At 40.0% G+C, this 20,484-nt stretch overlaps 1 protein-coding gene across 2 annotated transcripts in view; it reads left to right on the top strand.

The window, feature by feature from the left end:
- FAT4 (FAT atypical cadherin 4) overlaps positions 1–20,484 on the top strand; it is a 191,528-nt gene that overhangs the window by 77,156 nt on the left and 93,888 nt on the right. For both annotated transcript variants that reach the window (XR_008576942.1, XM_054824527.1), the window contains exons 3-6: positions 388–649; positions 2,776–3,126; positions 7,312–8,234; positions 9,006–9,180. Coding sequence is in view for 1 of the 2 variants with exons in the window: in XM_054824527.1 (XP_054680502.1) it covers positions 388–649; positions 2,776–3,126; positions 7,312–8,234; positions 9,006–9,180 (1,711 nt within the window). In the remaining variant the exon portion in view is untranslated. The remainder of the gene's footprint in view (positions 1–387; positions 650–2,775; positions 3,127–7,311; positions 8,235–9,005; positions 9,181–20,484) is intronic.

The following is a 20,484-nucleotide window of genomic DNA, read 5'->3' as shown; positions in this document are numbered from 1 at the left end:
TTTAACCTTTGAACATAAAACAAGAAGAATAAACACTGATCTCTGTTAAGAGGGAAGATGTTACACTGCTCAGTGATGGTGGCTTGAAATTAAAACAGGTATCGGAGCTGTAGGGTATTGACTGGATGTGATCCTTTTATGAACAGTGGAGCAAAAAGTGTCTGGGTAATCTCGTCATTTCACGTCTCATAAATAAAAACTGCGTGCATATGCGTCTTTACTGGAGGACTGAAGCAGGGACTGGGGCAGGAAGGCTGTTTATTAAAGGAAACTGTTCTGAAAAATATTCACCAAGTGCAGTTACTGGAACGATTCTCGTCTTACTGAAAATTATGATGTGGTTTTCCTGGCAAATACCTTGATTTGACCACTTCTGTTTTCACTTAGGGAGCCAATGCCCTCGTCACATACACTATTATCAGCGGTGCGGATGATAGCTTCCACATTGACCCCGAGTCAGGAGACCTGATAGCCACCAAGCGCCTGGATCGGGAGCGCCGCTCCAAGTATTCCTTGCTGGTTCGTGCTGATGACGGCCTGCAGTCCTCAGACATGAGAATAAACATCACTGTTAGCGATGTTAATGACCATATCCCCAAATTCTCCAAGCCAGTGTATTCCTTCGACATCCCGGAAGATGCCACTCCAGGTAAATAGGAAAGAAGATGCTGAAGGCGTCTGTTGGATGGGGCGGAGAAACGGAGGGAGTCACATCATGCCGAAAGTGTGCTTGCTAGGAAATCTGTATCATTAGTGAGGTCAAATTTCATTTCAAGGGAAATAGAGAAATGTTTGCCACCCAAATAAATCATAGATGCAGGATAGGATGCCTGTATCTCAATGGAAGCCTCTGAATGTGACTACTTAAAAAATAGCAAACAGAAAAGTAGGAGGAGGAGGAACGACTTACGGGATACAAACAGTATAACCTACTGCTGGTGTTGATTTAGTGAGCCATCTTCAGTGAATGTGACTTAATTCATCAAGTGTAGGATCACAAAACGAGTGACCATTAAGCAGCTAGTAATACACTGATTCCTTAATAATATTCCCTACCCGCACTCAGTTACTAACCCGAACATCATATTTCCTTGATCTTACCTTTGACTTCTATTTTTGACAAGGTTTTTGTAGAAAATCTAGCCTTTAGATAATTAATTGTTTCCTAAATATGATCACTGACGTCTTAAGCCATTTTCTTCTTTAAAAGCTTGTTTTTTATGCAAGAAGGTTTGGATGTTTCAAAGTTAGGTCGTAAGCTAGAAAGTATTTAGACCAACAAAAAGTTTTCAAAAGCTGTGCTATATTATATGTCTCCAGATGAGAAATTAGTATTTCTCGCAATAAATAGTTTCCAGGATTTAATACAGAGCACTGGTATAAAAGCAGTATCTGCTGGAATTAGTTACTGAAGCATCTCAGAAACTTGTTCTAAAACATGAATAAACAAAGGAGATGTAAATGACACGGTGATAGCTTTCAAGCTTTTATTAATGCTTTGACTTAAAAGCGTGGGAGGCTGAGCTTGGGACAACCGATGCTACCCCACTGCCTCCAACCTTTGCACTCTGTCCCACAGTCCCAGTCCCAAAATTCAGTGGTGTTTTGAATTAAAGGATTACAGCGCAATCAGCTGTGCCTCAGGAATCTGATCTGGAAGTAATCGAGACATCTGTGCAGCACGGGGCGGTTTGGTTGCTGATCCCCAGCTCTGCTCTTCTCTTTTGACACTATCCCAGAGACCGATCCCTGTTCCCCTTGCAGTCTGGCGTTTGGGATGGGGAATTGTACCTTCCCAGGGCCTCAGCGAGGCTCTGTGCTGAGACTCCCTGACCCCGCTGTGCTGCAGGCTCGCTGGAGGGCTTCATAATGCCATCCGGCTTCGGGACAGCCCTCTGTAATGGTAATGGCACGAGGTAATCAAACAGATGTCAAAGACACCAGCGTGTTCAGCTGGATTAAAGGAAGTCGTAGCACTATTCTTCATTCCAATGATAAGCAGTTTTCGTTGTCACATAGCTCAAAAATAGTTAACTGTGCTGCAACACATGTAATTCATCTGGTTCCATGGAAAATAAATTAAATGATTTATTTTCTTGGAAACAAGCTGATCTTAATTATAATTAGTGTTCAAAATACTAAAAAGTGACACTTAATTTCCAAACTTTAGTAAGATAGGTCAGCCGTGCGAACGCAGCTATGCAGAAATGAAAACAATGGCACGAATTCACGAGGAGTTGAATTTCAGAAAACACTGAAGAATGGACCCCTATAAAGTTTCTAGTTTTCTAACCGCAGTTACCCTGCAAAGGCACTTTTTCAAAAAGTAGAGCTGGGATATTTGGTATGTACTGACATTTCGGTTTCTGCATTTGGAAAGAAATATCTAGAAGGTTTCAGAACTCGTATTTGTCTGCAGTAAGGAGAGGGTCCTTTGAGTCACAGAAAGAAGATACCTAGCAGGAGAAAAGGTATTTTTGCCCTAGTTGATATCTAATTGGGACATCTTCCCATTTAAAGATAAAACCAAATATTCCTGGCCATTTCCTGGGGTTTTTTTTTAGCAGCCCTTTAAAATAAACATCATACTGAATATTGTTCCTTTCAGCTTTGAAACACCTTTCACAGTAGTTAGTCATACAATATTCACGCTCGAACTTCTACTGGCAGATACCTCTTATTCTGCAGAGCTGCTTGATGACGCACTGGCTCTGACCACGCCAGTGAGCTGCCTTTTGCGAGTGCCTGATTTTGCTGTCCTGTCGTGCTGTGCAGGTTCCTTAGTGGCGGCCATTCTAGCCACTGACGATGACTCCGGTGTCAACGGGGAAATCACGTACACTGTAAGTGAAGATGATGAAGAGGGCATCTTCTTCCTGAACCCCGTTACCGGAGTCTTCAACCTGACTCGCGCGCTGGACTACGAAGCGCAGCAGTATTACATTCTTACCGTCCGCGCTGAAGATGGGGGAGGCCAATTTACGACCATCAGAGTGTACTTCAATATATTGGACATCAATGATAACCCGCCAGTGTTCAGCACAACCTCATACAGCACGTCTTTGATGGAGAACCTGTCTCCAGGATCTGCTATTCTCAACTTCAGTGTCACTGACGCGGATGACGGTAGGCATTTCCCCATATTCTGTGTCTCTGATGATAAATACATATTTCACCTTAACAACGTATCAGAAGACCTAGTAGAAAGGGCAAATTAGGGCTATCCTTAGGATGCTATCATATGCTTAAATTCACTGCATGCTGTGTGAATAGAAGTTATGTTTCTCATATTTCACACTAGGTTTAAGCGGGTGGTTTCTTCCTTATTTTTATTTGTGATAAATTAAAAATACAGTCAAATATTCCTTTTAACCGCTGTTGTGGAAATGAGTTGCAGAGCTGTGTTTTACCTAGAGTATGTTACAGCAGTTGAACACCACGATTTCTCCCCTGGTGCTTAGGTTGCACATTTAAATTAGACCTAAGTGTTCCTTCAGATTGCTTTTTTTTTTTTTCTTAAAGTTTATAATATATTCTAAATAAGGGTCTGGCCATATGAGATGTCATCTGCAATCATCTTAAATGTACTGTAACTTTTAAGTGTATCATGAAGAGAATTGTGATCTACAGGGTTTTGACAGTGGAGGTTAAAAAACTGATTAAAAGAGATCATGGGAAAATTTCTCTTTAAAATAAGATTTAATTTTAGGATTATTTATGGCATCTAGAAGGTGTTAATGTGTTGGAATGTAAAAGATACACTCTTCATAGCTTAAGCATTTTGCCATACAGTTTATGTCCAATCAAGAGTAATTATAGAACATGGCCATAAAATACATAAAAATCATTCTGTACTGTACTGCATTTTCTTAAGTGTCCACAGACATTAGTTAGGGTGGCTTAACATAAAGTTATTCATAACACTCGTACTGACTTTACAGGTGAAGGTTATTTTTGTGACATGTTAAGCAACCTTGTCTCCTCTCAACTTGACACTGGCTCGGCAAAGCCCATGGAAATGTCTTGTACTGAAATGTGTGCTGCAAGCCCAAAGCACCTACATGCTTCGACAAACCCCAGTTTATGCACGTAAAATGACTGAGCTGGTCAAAATTATTCCATAAAACAATTTTTCCTCAGGAAATGCTGGGTTGTTGAACTCAAACATTTTTGTGGGAACATAAATTTTGTGCTGATGGATAGAACTTTCCATGGTAAAAATTGTGCAACTGGTTTTGAGATCAAACTGAGAAAGCGAGTAAGAAGAGATTCCGTAAGATAAGCCACCAGGTCAGAAGTTATAACTTGGTGATATTGGCTATTCTTGCATGGATATCTCACCATCTTGTTAAAGCTTTTATTGGATGTAAACTAACTGTAAGTTGGAGGAGGAACTTGTGCTTGCATCATGCATATCCAGCAAAGGGATTGTTCCTTCAGACCTGCAGATAAATGGGTTTGCGTCTAATCTATCTCCTCTTTTAGTTTCCTGTTAGGAGTACAATGCTTGGTTTCAAATCTTTTTCGAAGTTAATTTTGCCTGACCATTATGGGTCTGTTTTCCTTTTCTCTTGCACCTCATACATTAATTTCCATCCGCATGCAGTGGATGTGAACTATATCATAGCACTGACATATCGTTTTACATTCATCAAGCACTCAATTAGGAAGGAAGCAAATGAGTATTTGAGGAGCCATGCAATGAAAAGTCAGATATCTTGCATTTTATATTTTCTGGCACACTTTTCTAACGGGCTGGTTTTAAAATTAAGAGGGCAGGAATTTCATTCCGAGAGCTTGCCAGGGTGAGTTCCCCCATAGGACTACAACTTCAGCAAATGTTACAATCTACTGGTGTTTCTGTTTCAAGCCCAAACTTGTTACCTTGCGTTGTCTTATATTTATCTAGAGTACAGAAATAGCTAGTACTATACTCCCCTGCATGTGGCTCGCAGATAATGCACTCAATGCACACAAATATAGGTTTGTTCATTATTTATGTTATATGAGCCCACAGTTTGAAGGAGCTCTGAAAAGACGTTTTATAATGAGGTATGCCTGTTGTTTTAGGATAAACACTGATAAGAGACAAAAACATGGTGATAGTGAAACTGCTCCCATTTTCATTTTCTTGTTCAACACACCCTTTGGGAAATAGTAGCTGTTTATCTCAGCTTGGACAGTTTCATATACGGATGCATAGTAAATATCAGCTACAGATCTTCATTATTTACAGAGCAATAAAGAACTCCGTTTCTGCAAACACACTCATTTTGAGATGCAGATTTTAATTTTTTCCACATCAAATTAACAGGAAAGATCTCAGGGCAAAGCACATGCTTGTCTATTTGTTAAAAAGTACAGCAAGATATTCCTCTAGGCAAAAACTAGAAAGAAGACCCTTAAACGAGCATCATCATGAAATTGGTGGCTCCACTTCTGAGCTCTCACTCAGAGTTTTATCAGATTAACCCTCAGATTAAATAAACCCAAAGCTGAGCAAAGAGGATGCCCCTGCATTCTCCCTAAGAAAAGCCCAGCTCCAAACCTGGGGAGGGGGCATGGATGAGGCACACAATGCCAGCTTGGCGTGCTGTGTTTAAAAATGAATAGTTCATTAAGTGGCAGTCCTGGCTCCACTGATATTTAGGGAACTCTCCTTCTGCTTCATAGTTTAATCTATATAAGCATTAGCAGCACCGAAACCTAGAGAATACAGGACAAGGAATGAAAAGGTACATGGAGGTGAAATAAAGAAGAACAAGCAGTAAGTTTTATAAGAACAAACACCACCAGAAAAAAACGCTGGGGGAAAAAAAAAAGAGTATTTTTAAAAATAACCTAATTCCTACCCATCTCCAAAGTCAATTGACAAAAATCTTGAATTGCCAGAAAGCACTTAACTGAAATCAGAAGACTTTCATCCATAGAATTAGTCATTTGAAGATACAGCTGAACAAAAAATAGACCAGCATTAAATTTTCAGTGCTTCACTTGATCAAAGTAATGTAGAAACACTAATATCTGGCATATAAATGTATTAATTTATTTAATTGCATTAAAATATTTTGTCTTTCATGTTTGGTCCTATTTATTTTCTAATTAGGTTCCTACAAGAGAAGAAGAGAGAGGGAAAGACGCCAATTAGAGTAGCCGCTGTGGGGTAGACAAGTAAGAGTAGAGTTCCCAAGTCTGAGCATAATCAACAGCAGAGATTAATAAATCTCACACAGGAATAATTTTATTATCAAAGCAATTCAGTCGGAGGGAAAAGAACTTCTGAGTAAAAATGACACAATGCACAGCAAAGTAATCAGCTACTTAAGCAGACAGCTTGGGTTCTTTGCATGAAAAAGTGAGTTTGAGGAGTAAATTAGTAGCGAACAATCTGTTAATCTATTAATCCTAAATCACAGTCTTTGACCCAAAACAAGAAAAAAGAATTTTAAAAATTATTTAAAATAGGAGTAAGACAGATGGATAGACACATATATATGAGAGAAGACTCATTTCAATTAGTTTTTCCCAAAAATTACTTGTTTAGAGTGAAGTCTGGAGCTGAAGCCATAACATACATTTGTTTCCTGTATGACATATTTAAGGTCATTTCACAGCCTTGTCAAGATTCAGAGTGCATTTCCCTTACCACAATTATAAATCTCTCCCTTGACCATAATTGCTAGTTATGTTTCGATCATGAGGGCTGTTCATGTGATATTTTGGAATACCATACCGTATATGGGAAGCATACCTCTCCCCAGTATTCACTCTTGGCTTGCTCCAGTTAGGCTTGGGAGTTTCTAGTTGTGGCTTTTTTTAATTGAGTGGAAGAATTCATGAAATAATTACATTAATAATAATGTTGCTTACTTGAACTGGGGAGAATGGAGGAAAACAGCTGTTCAATGAGCAGCAGAACTGTTGAGTCTTGGTTTCTGAAGGAAAACTCTTCAAATTCTTTGTCTCTAACCATTGCGGATGGGGAAAAATTCTGCATATTGCCACCATGCAGGTCCTGCTGAATGAAATGCAGAGACAAGCTCTGCCGGCCGTTCCTTCTGCAGCCGCTCCAATTAACATCCTTCCCTCTCTCTTTTATACTCTTGTCAGAAAATAATTATTTCAAAGGCTTCTGCTCCACTGTGAAACTTTCTGAAATTAGCTGATGCATTCAAAAATGGTGAGGAGGAGGCTGAGCAGGCAACGTGATCATACAGTCCTCGTTTCCATAGAAATGAGGCCAGAAACGTTTCTATCTAGGTCAGTGGGATGAAGTCATGTTCTCTACCTTTCTTCTCCCCACCCCACCAGGCTCCAACTCACAGCTGTCCTTCAGCATCGCGTCCGGGGACAGCGCGGGGCAGTTCAGCATCGACAACAGCGGGGTGCTGAGCATCAGGCAGCCTTTGGACCGGGAAAGCCAGTCTTTCTACAGCCTTGTCGTGCAAGTCCACGACATGGCCCCCATCCCAGCCTCCAGGTACACAAGCACAGCCCAAGTTTCCATTATTCTGCTGGATGTGAACGACAGCCCGCCGAGCTTTATCTCCCCAAAGCTGACCTACGTCCCAGAAAACACACCGATCGATACGATTGTGTTCAAAGCGCAAGCGACCGATCCCGACAGCGGTCCGAACAGCTACATCGAATACAGTCTGCTCCGGTCTCTGGGAAACAAATTCAGCATCGGCACTATTGATGGTGAAGTGAGGCTTACCGGGGAGCTCGACAGAGAAGCCGTGTCCAACTACACCTTGACTGTGGTAGCCACAGACAAGGGCCAGCCATCCCTTTCGTCATCTACAGATGTGGTGGTTATAGTCCTGGACATTAATGACAATAACCCGCTTTTTGCCCAAAAGCTTTATAAAGTAGAAGTGGGGGAAAATACTTTGACAGGCACGGATTTAATCCAGGTGTTTGCTACAGATGGAGACGAAGGTACAAACGGCCAGGTCCGCTATGCCATCGTGAGCGGAGATGCCAATAATGAGTTTCGGATTGATTCTGTGACGGGGGTGATAACAGTTGCCAAGCCTTTGGACAGAGAGAAAAAGCCCTCCTATACGTTGACTGTTCAGTCGGCCGACCGTGGGAGCAGCCCAAGGACCGATACCACGACAGTCAGTATTATTCTGAAGGATGTCAATGACTATATTCCCACATTTGAACTTTCACCCTACTCTGTGAATGTCCCTGAGAATTTAGAGACGCTCCCAAAGGTTATTCTTCAGGTGAGTATATTCAGCAAATAAACATGTATCTCCTACAATTATTAGCATGCCTCAGTATGTGGTATTGATATATAGTGTCATTCCTCCAACATTAAAAAGGTGCAAGACAATTTAAAAGTTGCCTCTTGGCTGTAATCTAACATGCAGTGGTTGTTGGCTTATTTTCCTTTTTATTTGTTTGGGTGGGTTGGGTTTTTTTGCTTGCTTTTTTTTTTTTTTTTTTTTTACCAAAAGTTTATATTATGCTTTGGAGTTTAGTTTTTGTTTTCCCTACCTATCTTCCCACCTACACTGGGACTTTAAGAGCTTGCTCTGTCTCTCATCTCAGTCTCTATTTTCCTGCAACAAATCTCTCAGTCTGATCGTTGCCTCCATGGGATGAGGCTCTGTGCCAAACACTGCAAGAGCACTAAATGGATTCAGTCGGCAGGACGTGCAATGCTTGCTTTGGTACAGAGCTTAGCCTATACCAGATCATCTCTGGTTTTCACCGAGCCGCAACACAATCTTTACTGTATTTCTGCTTGAGAAAAGTAAGCAATCAACTATTTAATATTTCCAAACTATGCTTTTAAGTCCATCACCGCTGTGGTAAGTCATTTTTACAATTACAGCGAATTTATACTAGCCCTTAAAGCATTTGGATTAACTCAATCCGTTAATTTGGATTATTCTCTATGACAATATTTCCTCTACGCCAGTAAACTTTTACAGACCCTGCGCTCATCAGTTCTTGATATTTCTTCCCACGTGTTTCCAATGCTTTTGTAGGTTGTAGCAAGGGACGATGATCAAGGCCTAAACAGCAAGCTTACTTATGTTCTGGTGGCTGGAAACGAAGAAGGAGCCTTTACGCTCTCGGAAAGCGGAGAGCTGCGCTTGGTGCAGAGCCTGGACCGGGAGGCAAAGGAGCAGTACGTACTACTGATCACAGCTGCTGATGCAGGTAAAGAAAACGGGCAGTCTCTGCTGGTGAAAACTCGTCGTCGCTTCAAAACATTGCGTTCTGGATAGAAAAGAAATATTTTTACGATGGTCTGAAACTTTAGTGGATGGGGATTGGTACCCTAGCTTCAGGTTAGAGCTCTCTGGGGAGAGCTGGGCTTACCTGATGTCGAAGGGAGCTTGGATTTTATCCTTATGTCTAGTTGCCTAGTGTTAGTACTCACTACAGATTTAGGGAGATTGATTTTTGCCCTGTAGTAGTAAATGGTCCTACGTAGGTCATAAGAGCCTGATGCATGACAATAAAAAAACAATATAAATGGCAATAAAACCCAATATAATGTTGTCAGAAATGTGCAGACAGGTCAAATCGATGGCCAGAAAACAGCTATGCACTGCTCAGTTAATCTTACCAAAATTTTACCCCTGAAAAGTAATGGAAATTTACATTTCAACATTTTAATTTTCTGCTTTGCTCAGCATCCAGTCATAGGTTTTCTTCAGCAAATTCCCTCAGTTTAAACAGGACGTGAATTCTTGTAATGAAGATTAATTACACTTTCACTTGAGGTGTCTGAGCACAAAATTTTGGTTTCAGATTTTGGTATGAATATTAGTAACAAAGACATCCTGCATCATATTCTGGACTGATCTCCGGTCCCTCCATGGTCTGATGGATTTAATTTACTGCAGAATAGTTCCTGCTTTCTAATAATAAAAATAGAAGCAAAGCCAACTTGTTGACAAGTGGATACAATTTTGTTTGCTGCCATATTGTGTGCAGTATCTTGTGTCACTGACACTATCTATGGCTTATATTTTCCTATTGCAGCAGTGCTCAGGTATTTCACAGTCTGAGCACAGCTGAAGCCGCGAAACACAATTTTAGGACTTGACGTACCATGTGTCTTGTACTTTGGCTAGAGATACTCTATGCTTTGTATTTTTTATGCTGGCTTTCCATTACTCTATAGCTGCAAATTGCTCACTTGTGACTCGGACTTGCTTGGGCTTGAACGTCCTCATGTTCCTTCAGAAGCTGAGGCTGGTCATGTAAGGGAAAGCAGATCCTTGATGTGTGTTTACTTTCTCTGTCCAAGTTGGCAGCGGTCAGTTAGGACTGTACAGAACCTATTAGCTCTACAAACAAAATACCCGAAGGCTGAACTGATAAGGGGTGTCACACAGCCAACAATTATTGTCCTCCTTGGAAAAAGGAGAGGAGCAAGAAGTCAGTCGCACCCTGCGCCTCGCACTGTAAGCCAAATGTCTGACAAGCGCACAATCTTCTCCTAGACTCTGGTTCATAAAAAATATGAAATCCAGGAGATTTACCCAGCCATTCCAAATGAAAATAGTTATTTGCACTGGGAGATGTCTGAGTTTCAGATAATCCAGGGGAGGCTTTAATACCTGAAGCGTGCGTGGGGCCTTTGCCGTAAGTGGCTGACAAAACCAGCAGCACATTTCATTAGTTCCCGTGTTTAAACATACAGATATTGTGCTGATTAAACACTCAAGCTCTTTTGTTTGTGGGGGTTTTTAATTTGCTATGTTCTTGTAAAGGTAACTAGCAAGTTATTCTTCCCTCCTATCTGTGTTAAAAAGTACTAGCAAAAGTGTTCAGAAGCAGATGTTAAGCAGCAACTTTAAGCTAAATTTAACTGTTCTACTGTGTTTAAGTTTACAATCTGACTAATGCACAGTTAGTGTGATTTGGTATAGTTTTCAACCAGCCTTATGAATAACAGTAGATAATAACTTCTGATTAGACTGGAGACTTGCTCTAAATTCTTACCATCAAAGTATACATTTAAAACTGTTAGTAATGATTTATCTAAACTAAAACATCACAGGAAAATGTCCAGCTTCTGTAGAAGTCAATGCCAAAACTTTACTTGATTTTGTGGAAGCAGGATGTGGACTGTAGTCATAATAGATACTTAATAACATTTAAAGTACTTGAATTCTAGGAGATCCCTGTTATGCTTGAATTAGTCATACTGAGTTCAAGCAGTCTAGATGGTAAAGAACACTGGCATATAATTTGTTGGAGACCTCTTAAAAAGCGGTGTTTGTCACAATAATGTGCAACAAACGGACCAAGTTACAGACTCTGGGATTTCTGTCGAGCTACATCTCAAATTTTATATTACTATAAATTACATTATTGTACACAGAACGCACGTGTACTTCTCTAGACATTTGGCAGCTGAGTTAGAAAAATATTATGTGGGAGGAAGCCTTTCTAAAAGAGTTGCAGCTTATCAGAAGAGGAATGTTATTACTTTAAACTATACAAAACAGTACAAAAGCTACCAGTATGAGTGTGTGATGGATATCCAGGTGGTAACACACTGACCTTTGGTAGCGGTGGTTCCCTGCTTCATTAAATCAGGTAGTTCTGGCTGTACTAGCAGAAAAATGGCAACGACAGAATCTTGAAATGGGTAAGAAAAGTGGTTTGAGTATTATGCTCTTGAGCAGCTGCTAAAGGTTTATAAAAGAAATTCTCACTGACATGTCCAGCTCTTTGCCTACTGCAACTGTTTCTTTGGAGTGTCTTAGTTTGTAATTGTTTGATAACGCTTACAAAGAAGGATTTTGCAAAGAGACAATTCAACCAGAAACACACACGCAAACCAGGTAGTGCTCCTCTGTAGGAAAGCGGTGCTTGCCAAAATGTTGAAGAAAGCAGACTTGTCTGAAATTATCCACATCCGTATTATCTTTGAAATAAATCAAGGGAGAGGTATTATACTCTGCACTTTGAGTTTGGCTTTTATTAGCTGTAATTAAACAGTCTTTTGGATTGTCTTTAGCAGCCCATACAACAGTCTTGCCATATATGGTGCATCTTATTTAGTTTGTTTTGTGGGGGTTTTTTACAGATTAAAAATCACGGTAGACATCCAGATGGAGTTAAGTCTGGAAATGTCTGGGTAGCACATGAAGGGCAAATTTCTGTCTGTCCAGCCCACTTCCCATTTTTCTTAGGATCTGCATCTCAATTTTTATAGGCTACACTGACTGGCTTAAAACATTAAAGGATGATATCCTGCTCCTATTGAAGTCTATGCCAACTCTTCCCTTTCTTTCAAGGAAACAGACACCATACATCCTTAGAAGCACCTTCAGACATAAGAACTGATGGATTCTCAACTTGGTTTTGGCTGTCTTCCCAATCTCCCTATGTATAATCAAGGATTTCTTACTTTTCTTATGTTTATTTTCACTTTGTCAACTTGTGACTGTGGTTCTTGCAGTGTTACCCTAGCCTGTGTACGGGGAAGTTGATGAAAGAAGAAGGATTTTTAATTTTTCATTATTTTTATCTAGAGGTGTCAGTACAACGTACGTGAAAGCAATCCGTGGACTCGGAAGGGGCAGCCACTTTGGTAATGGCTGTTATTTCTTCCTCGGTACCTTATGGGTTTTATAGCATGTTATTGGGAGCACGTACACTGAGTCTACTTGTAGCAGGTGAAGGATTAGGACATCGCGAAGCAGCAGCCCGCATACGTGGAGTGTTGAGCTGGCAAGGCTGCACAGGATGCACCAGTGATGGAAATTCAGGCAGTTGTTGAAAAAGTGCTTTCCTAAGCAAGGGCTCCCCGCAAGCCCAGAGAAATCAGTCGTGATATATGCGTCGTCCTGGCTCTGGCCCAGCTATTCCTTGGCCTTGCCTGCTAATCCTCCACCCAGTCCTCAGGGTAGATCGTGGGTCGGCAAAGAGTCTTCCCTCCGTTCTGGGGGAGGGAAAAGACTGATGAAATGTTTTCTGGCGCTTGGCGCAGTGATCTGTGGCCATGCAGCCTGCTTCATGCCCAGTTTCCACAAGAGAGTCTGCACAAAGGCTCTTGACTTCAGCCTTGTTGTATCATCACTCTTCCCTCACTTCTGCACTTCCACCCTGCTCTGAGTTCTGGGTCTCAGATCCCAGACCGCCGCTCTGGGCGGTGGGGGTTTACAAAGACACGCAAAGCGTCCATCGCTAGGAGCATTCAGCATCTTCCAGAGGGGCACACCTGTGGCTTTGGTTGAGAAATAAAACATAATTCAACTCCAAAGTTTACCCATCCCAATTTAGAGCCTCTCTTGCAGCACAAGCTGTAAGACCAGAGTGCGTGAATTATAAATATAATGACAGGCGAAATGATGGACTGTGGAATAACATGATAATGTTTAGATTGCAGATGCTCCCCTAAAATGTCTGCTAACATAAACGCCAAGAAACCTACATCCAACTATTTGAATGTGTCTTTATGGGTCTGTTTCTACGATATAAATCATTTGTTTTGCTTCTCTATACCCTTCTTCATGGCAAAATGGTTGGGAAAAGAGACTTTCTAAATGGTTTTTTTCACCCCATCTGGTGGGGACACAGCACTGGGTAAACATTCAGTTCTGGCACCATGACAAGAACTGGTGCAGCTGCTTTTATCATCCCTGTCTTTAACTCTTTGAGCAATTTTTCTGGAGCAAATGTTAGCATTCCAACAGTCCTCCTCCTTTTATTTATTGATTGCAGGGATGTCGAGTAGCACATCTGGAAACCTGCTAGCTGCCCAGGACTACTGTTTAAATAAACTGCAACCACCACCTCTTCATTTGGTTGGTCAGAATGGCACATTGCCACAATAAAAACAAGATCAAAATGTGATGTTTCTAATTAGAAGCTGTGTTCCTGTGGGTTTTTTTTTTTTTTAGATTTTTTCAAAATAATCTATTTACTGATTTAGATAAATAGTTCTGAAAGAAATGCATCAGTGGACCGATTATTATATTTAGTTAGCTGTTCTTTGTGTACGTCCCTGTCCTGTATGAAAAACAACCATATGTTTTTTCTTTAGAAAATATTGGCCCCCGACTTATACATTCTTTCCTTCAAGAATGCAGGAGGGCAACCAAGCAAGAGGGGTTACGTCCTCCTCAGGAATTCTCTTTTGAGATAGGCTTTTGCTTCCCTTCAATCCTAAAATCCAATGAAATCTGACAATGTGGTTGTGTTGGGTTTTAACACATTTTAAGATATTTCCCAGTTTGGGGTGACAACTAAAGGATGACTGTATTGTCTAGTAATGGTAAGAAGGAGTCTGGAGGGTTAACACTGTGTGAGATTTATGTGAGCAGGCTTAAAGACGTTTATACTCGTCCTGTTTTCTTAGCATACGCTGTATTTTTACTTAACAGGCAGGCTACAGTGTGAAAAGATGTTGCCTGAAAAGAATGAGTTGTGTTGTTAAAGCAAACTCGGCTGTTTTAAAATCTTGTTGCTGTCAAAACAAGCAAGCAACTCACAAGTTTCCATTAGAAATCTGGTGTTTTCTATACTTTCTGTGCTTTGTCTAAATATATACATCGCTTGAGGCTTCGGTGAGCTAAATGAAGCTGACGTATGCTTACCTTGGGGCTTAGCAGTTCACGTCACGATTGCTCTCTTCTTTGGTCTTGGTTTATGCCACAGCTGTTTCAAAATGAGTATTGGTTTCTGTCCCAGCTCCATTTATTTCCTGGCCCTTACAGAAGCTCTTCCTCGTGTCAATGCTGTCTATTTAAGTCTAGTGTTACTGGTTTACTATTTTACTAGTTTTATTATTTTTGCTCTTTTAATACTGGTATTAAAACTATCGTTTTAGTAGTTTTGTGTGGTTTTTTTTTATTTATTTCTAAATCACTCGGTGGGAGAACTGAAATGGTGACAGATTCAGTTCATAGTGTTCATTTTGTCTTGCCGTCATCTAAAAATCAGGAGAGAACTGAGAGTGGCTTTTTGTAGTTGTGGGAAGCTATAGCAGGCTCTTACCCTTCCACAGGCCCTACAAACTGTTAGCACTTTTTAATTTTTCTCTAGAAGGCAAAAGCTGAAAAAGCTATTTAGGAAGCGGGTTTACGGCAAAGTCAGTCTGATGTCCCCTGTGGAGTAATTGTCGAAGAAGAGAGCATATCCATGTCTATATGATGTGACACATTTACCCCCCAAAGGAGATGAGGGCTTTAGCCCATCCTTTCAGAGGACCGCTCCACGAGATGCGCCATCCAGCCCCAGAATACCATTTGATGGATTTAGTCTTCTGTTTGGAGTTAAACCTTCATTATTAGATGGCTGTTTTCAAAAGAGTTCAGCGAGAGCCTCTGGGCTAAATCCAAGCACCTCTGTTCTCTGGGGTGCGGTGCGGGAGAGACGTATATTCCGGTTGGCAAAGGGCTCGGGCTGGCCAGCGCCAGCTGAAATACCTGTGAAAACAATGACAATTTTTCACTCTGATTAAAATCATTGATGGAACTGCAGTTTTGAAACCAGCTCAAACTGATGATGGATTTTATTTGGACAAGGCAAGCAGAGTTAGAGATACATGTTAAAGATGTTTATTCTCTGTAGTTCAGACTTATTCGTGGACTTTCCTAAAAGTCCTGAGTTTAAGTGCATGCCTCTCCATTCAAACATTTCTTGCGTGTGTAATTCTCTTTCTGCTCTTTGTTGGGATTGTGGAGAATCCAGCGAGTAGTTGACGGGCTTATTTAGGATGGGATAAGCTGCTTCTAGCTGAGGTTTGTTGGGTGAGCTGTTCTCCATTTCACTGCATTCAACAAAAGAAAAAGAAGGGAAATTATTTTAAATAATGTAAGATGTTCTAATTTTTGGTTAATAATGTATATAAAAAAATCAACCAATTACTAACCTATAGCCTTTAGAAGTATTATTCTTTAGAAATAGGTCTTCAGAGATTTTTGTATTGGCAGAGGCACGAAGGTTCAGAAATTGGGGTGTTGGGAGAGCACCAGCTGTGGCAGAGCTGACATGGGAGGGGGACATTGCAATAGAAAAACCTGCAGACTATCCACACAAAAATATAGTAATGTTATTGAGGTCCAAGTGGTGTTGAGGAGAACTCCAGAGGTTCTACCTCAGTATGGATGCAAATCCTATATTTGTTTTATTGGCTGTTTGGGGTTTTTTTAATAGACGAGCAGAATCCTAATGAGGTTAATGTACTTCTCTTCTAGAGTCTAGGAAAGCATAAGATAAGATGTAGTAACACGGCCAAAAGTTTTAATCTCTTTACAGACATTCTTGGAATTATAGTTGAAAACATCAAGTTTTATTAGGTAGCTAAATATTTTGCCTCTTTGCATCTCTCATAAGTAAAAGAAATCCTGACTATTGGTAGAAACATCATTATTTATTATGAATTTTTGGTTAGTCGCAAATGTTGGTGAGAATAGTTGTTGTCTCTTTCAAGGAACATAGTTTTATGCCACCTGAAAAGATTGAGTGTAGGTGATGGTCTTTCTTATTCTATCAGATTACCTCATCACTCATGAGGTAAACAGGAATATCCGGTAACTCAATGATGTTTTGCATCATCCAGAGTTTCTTACAAGAACCTTGTAAAAATAACAAAGGAACAAAACAGAAATAAAGGGCTACAAATACCAGCTTTGCCAGGACGCTTGTGCCATGAACTGTCAAAGCTTTCTGCTCCTTCTTAAAGGGTTAATCTAAGAAAAAGCAATTAGCATCATCTATAATTAGGATTACAGATTTATCTGATTAAAGTTTGAAATATTTTCAGTCATAAATGATAGAAGTATTGATCTACGGTAAGCTGAGATCAGCTGTACTAGGTACTTTACTGGATGGAAGACACAGTTCAAAGAAGTTCTTACTGCTCTTTTTCAAGTAGCTTATCTGCTTGGTAAGGATTTTTTTTTCTCCTTTTTCCATCCATGTTGGGCTGGAAATTTCCATCGCACAGTTGGGAAAAAGTCCTTTCTTGCTTTGGCTGAAATACCATTGTTAAGTTCTTAAGTTGTGCGATTATATCTTGTGTTCATTTCTTGAATGTCACTCCCATGTTCACAAAAGACTTGTGGGCACTTACTGTAGCCAAGACGAATGGGATGCAGTCAGTCTAGGGGCCTTCTTAAAAGCTGGTACAGCTCTTTGAAAAAAAGTTTCAGGTAGATGTATTTAAACTGGGAAACAAGCTAGGATATAATGCTTAATATATAGGATTTAGTAGATGATCAAAAATTTTAAGGAAGAAAGAATTGTCAGTTTGTAAATTTTCAGGCTGTTACACTTCTCTTATCTCTTCATTCATCCATCTTGCTATGATTAGTTTGGAAGTTTTAAATGAAAATTAATTTAAAATTGTCGTCCTTCTGCTTTTTTCATCACTTTTATATGAAATTCTGCTCCAAATGTGCTAATGAGTTCGCTGAACGTAATCTGTTTTGCAGAAGATATAACTAGAGTAGTCATTATGCTGTGCAATTTCTCAGCCTTTAAGAAATACTGAGATTTTTCCAGTCTTTGTGATCTTAAACCATTTTTTTAAATTAAACATTACACCTTATAAAATGGAAGTCTGCTAGCTCATTCTTCAAATACAAAGCTACAATTTCAGGAAGCCTTAATTGCAAGCATAAAACAAGTAAAACATGCACATGTGGCCTGAACACTTATCCTGCTGGTTAATCTTCACTATTTATACAGGGTGTTTTTAAAGCATAATTCAAAATCATGCATTACAGGAATTTCACTGTGGGATATTCAGGAGTCACAAGCAGTCAAAAATTGCTTTAGTCAGCAGTCCCTGCAGGAGCCAGCTTCTCTATTTTTTTCTGTTTACGGCAATAACTTATAACAAGGAGAAGTAATTTGGTGGTTTTAAGAAAATATTTTTTTTAAGGTCTCCGCCTTTCTTTTGAACTGCAGTTCCACTCTCTTTAAATCTTACTTTGGCCACCAGAAGCCTTGGCAGTGCCTGTGGTCGTGCTGCCCTCCCAGCACCGCCCACAGCGCGGATACAGGACGTGCACCCTTAGGACCAGTCATCCTCCAGGTTTTGTATCAGCATTATATTCGGCTGCGAAAAATTTTCCTTAAAGATTTGTTTCCAGAAGCATATTTGGAAGAAGGCAACTTCTTGCTCTGAGATTAAGTGCAGTTCTGGCTAAGAAACCTGCGATACCATACCTGCGTCTTTTCTGAGCACTGTCTCCAGTGACCTATACCTTCGATGTTAATAGATGACAAGTGTATGTCAAGGGTTTATGGCGTATGGGATTAATGGTTGTGCCTTTTGTGGAAGGAGAATGAAACATGACAGCCACGAGTCGCTAAATGGCATCTGCTTATGTCAGCAACCCCGTATCCAGCTCACGCTGTGGGTGGTGGAGCAGGACTCTTTCAGCCTTTCTTTCATACAGTTTGAAATTTGCTGAACAAAAGCAGCAATGGGGAAAAATGCTAAACTGGAGGGATATATTATCTACTGTTTTTCAGATGTGTAAGTGATAAGTTTATGATAATGTGCGTGTGTATGTGTAGAACAAGATTGTTACGTGGAACAGCTTGAAGTTGTGTTAAATGCATTCTGTACTTTTGCTTTATTGCATGTGTTTTGGTCTCGGTCTGTATCTCTGTTCAAGCAGGTCCAGCTCTGTAATAGTACAACAGCTTTTTTTTTTTCTTTCCCTCTCTGGGTAAACAGCTGCAGGTAACTTGTTCAGATGAGCAGGTCAGAGGAAAAGAACAGGGATAGGGAAATGTATGTACACCAGAGAACTTAAAACTCTCTATATGTGCATACAAGTCCCGCCGTTTCAACAGCATAGTTAGATGTATTGCAGTGAAATTCTGGAAACTGCAAAGCTTAGTGAATTCATAGGATGCAGTCAGTCAGGAGTTTTGATAGGAAACTGTCCAAATTTAAAAATCATGTGGATAAAAACAGATGAGAGATCCCATCTTGCATCACTATTTGGGATAAGGATTTCTTTTGCACTGCCAAAACATGTGTGAGTGGGTGTGTTTGTGGACGTGCATCAGCCTAAGCATGTCCGGAGATGTCATTCCTTGAACAAGGTTGAACTCTTGTCTAGTGAATTTTTTTTTTTTTTTTACTTTTAATGCCTTATGTTTCCAAATTTAGGTCTGTTTGCTCTCAGCTTCTTTAGGCTAGTAGATGAGGGAGGATATTGAGTTTTCTAATATCTGTTTTTCTTGTCAGATAAACCTTGCACATGTACAGATCTATCCCAACAGTTCCCTTGTTTTTTGAAGTATGTGTTCTGTTAAATCAGCTTTGGGAACAACCACAACTTTGTACCTAACTATGACAAAAACTCAGATTTGACACGCTCAGAAATTTGGAAAATCTGTATTCCTGCATGGTCTCATTCACCAGTCACCTGCTGAACTGAATGAGAGGAGGGCTAGCTTCTAAGCTCTTTATTATGTTTGGTTTTTAACTACGTATTTCAGCTTTTGCCTCAAAATATACGAGGTTCACCAGTTTTTTAAGACTTAGTATGGAAGCCTGTAGTGAAAAATTGAGTAAGAGGAAAACAAAACACAATCAACATGTCCAGCCAGGACAAATATTTGTGGTGCAATCTTGTAAAATGAACTACTTATTTTTCTCATTTCGCATACGCACTTTCTTTTGTGTTCCTGGTAAATAAGTTAATTTAAGGTCATCCACGTTTCAAATCAAGCTCTGTGTATACTAGAACTCCAAAGTGTGATGCAAGCTAGTTGCATTTTAACTTATTCTAGCTCCATAGTTGTTTTAAAAGTCATCAGTTCTGTGAGGCTCAGCACACTCTGTCTGCATTTAAATGCTTTTAGAAAGATTGGCTGCTTTATTGTGAGAAAGGCCTTGTTTACTTGAGCGAAAAAGTTAATGCTCTGTAATAACACATACAGCTTCTAGTCCTGGGACTCATTCACTGAGTGTTTGACTGGAGAAGTGAAATCCGCTTTGTTGCAAAGCAACACATTTCAGGGAAGCAAAAATTCCATTTCTGTTAAATCGCTTTCCAATTTTCGGGATAATGATGTGTTTAATTTACCACAAAACATGGTAAACTGCCTGCAGTATGAGTTTCGATTAGTCATTTAGATTCATTTTATTTAAGTGTAATCCCTTTTTTCATTTTAGTGAAATGTATCTGTAGGGTTTTTTGCTTAAGTTTATTGTTAGTTTCCTAGCACTTAATTTCGATATTTTAATGCTGGCAAAAACTTTGAGTGCCTGGTTTCTGAAAGGAATGATAGTTTTGTTATCTGCTGTGCTAACTGTGGCACAGACCGGACCCAGAAGCCATTAAAGCTTCAAACAATAACGTGCTGAACACGTTCTCCTATTTCTAATTTTTACTGTGAGCCATACATTACCACACAGCTGAGATAATTTCCAATAGCATCATCTTTTCCTGAGCTTTCTTGAAGATGGTAAATGGCTTTGCAGGTTTCTTTCAGTAGGTTTCTTTTACTGCTCCAGTCCCCTAA

The sequence above is a fragment of the Grus americana genome, chromosome 4 (genome assembly GCF_028858705.1).
Source record: "Grus americana isolate bGruAme1 chromosome 4, bGruAme1.mat, whole genome shotgun sequence".
Lineage (NCBI taxonomy): Eukaryota > Metazoa > Chordata > Aves > Gruiformes > Gruidae > Grus > Grus americana.
The sequence above is the reverse complement of the archived record's forward strand: the minus strand, read 5'-3'. Positions and strand labels throughout refer to the sequence as shown.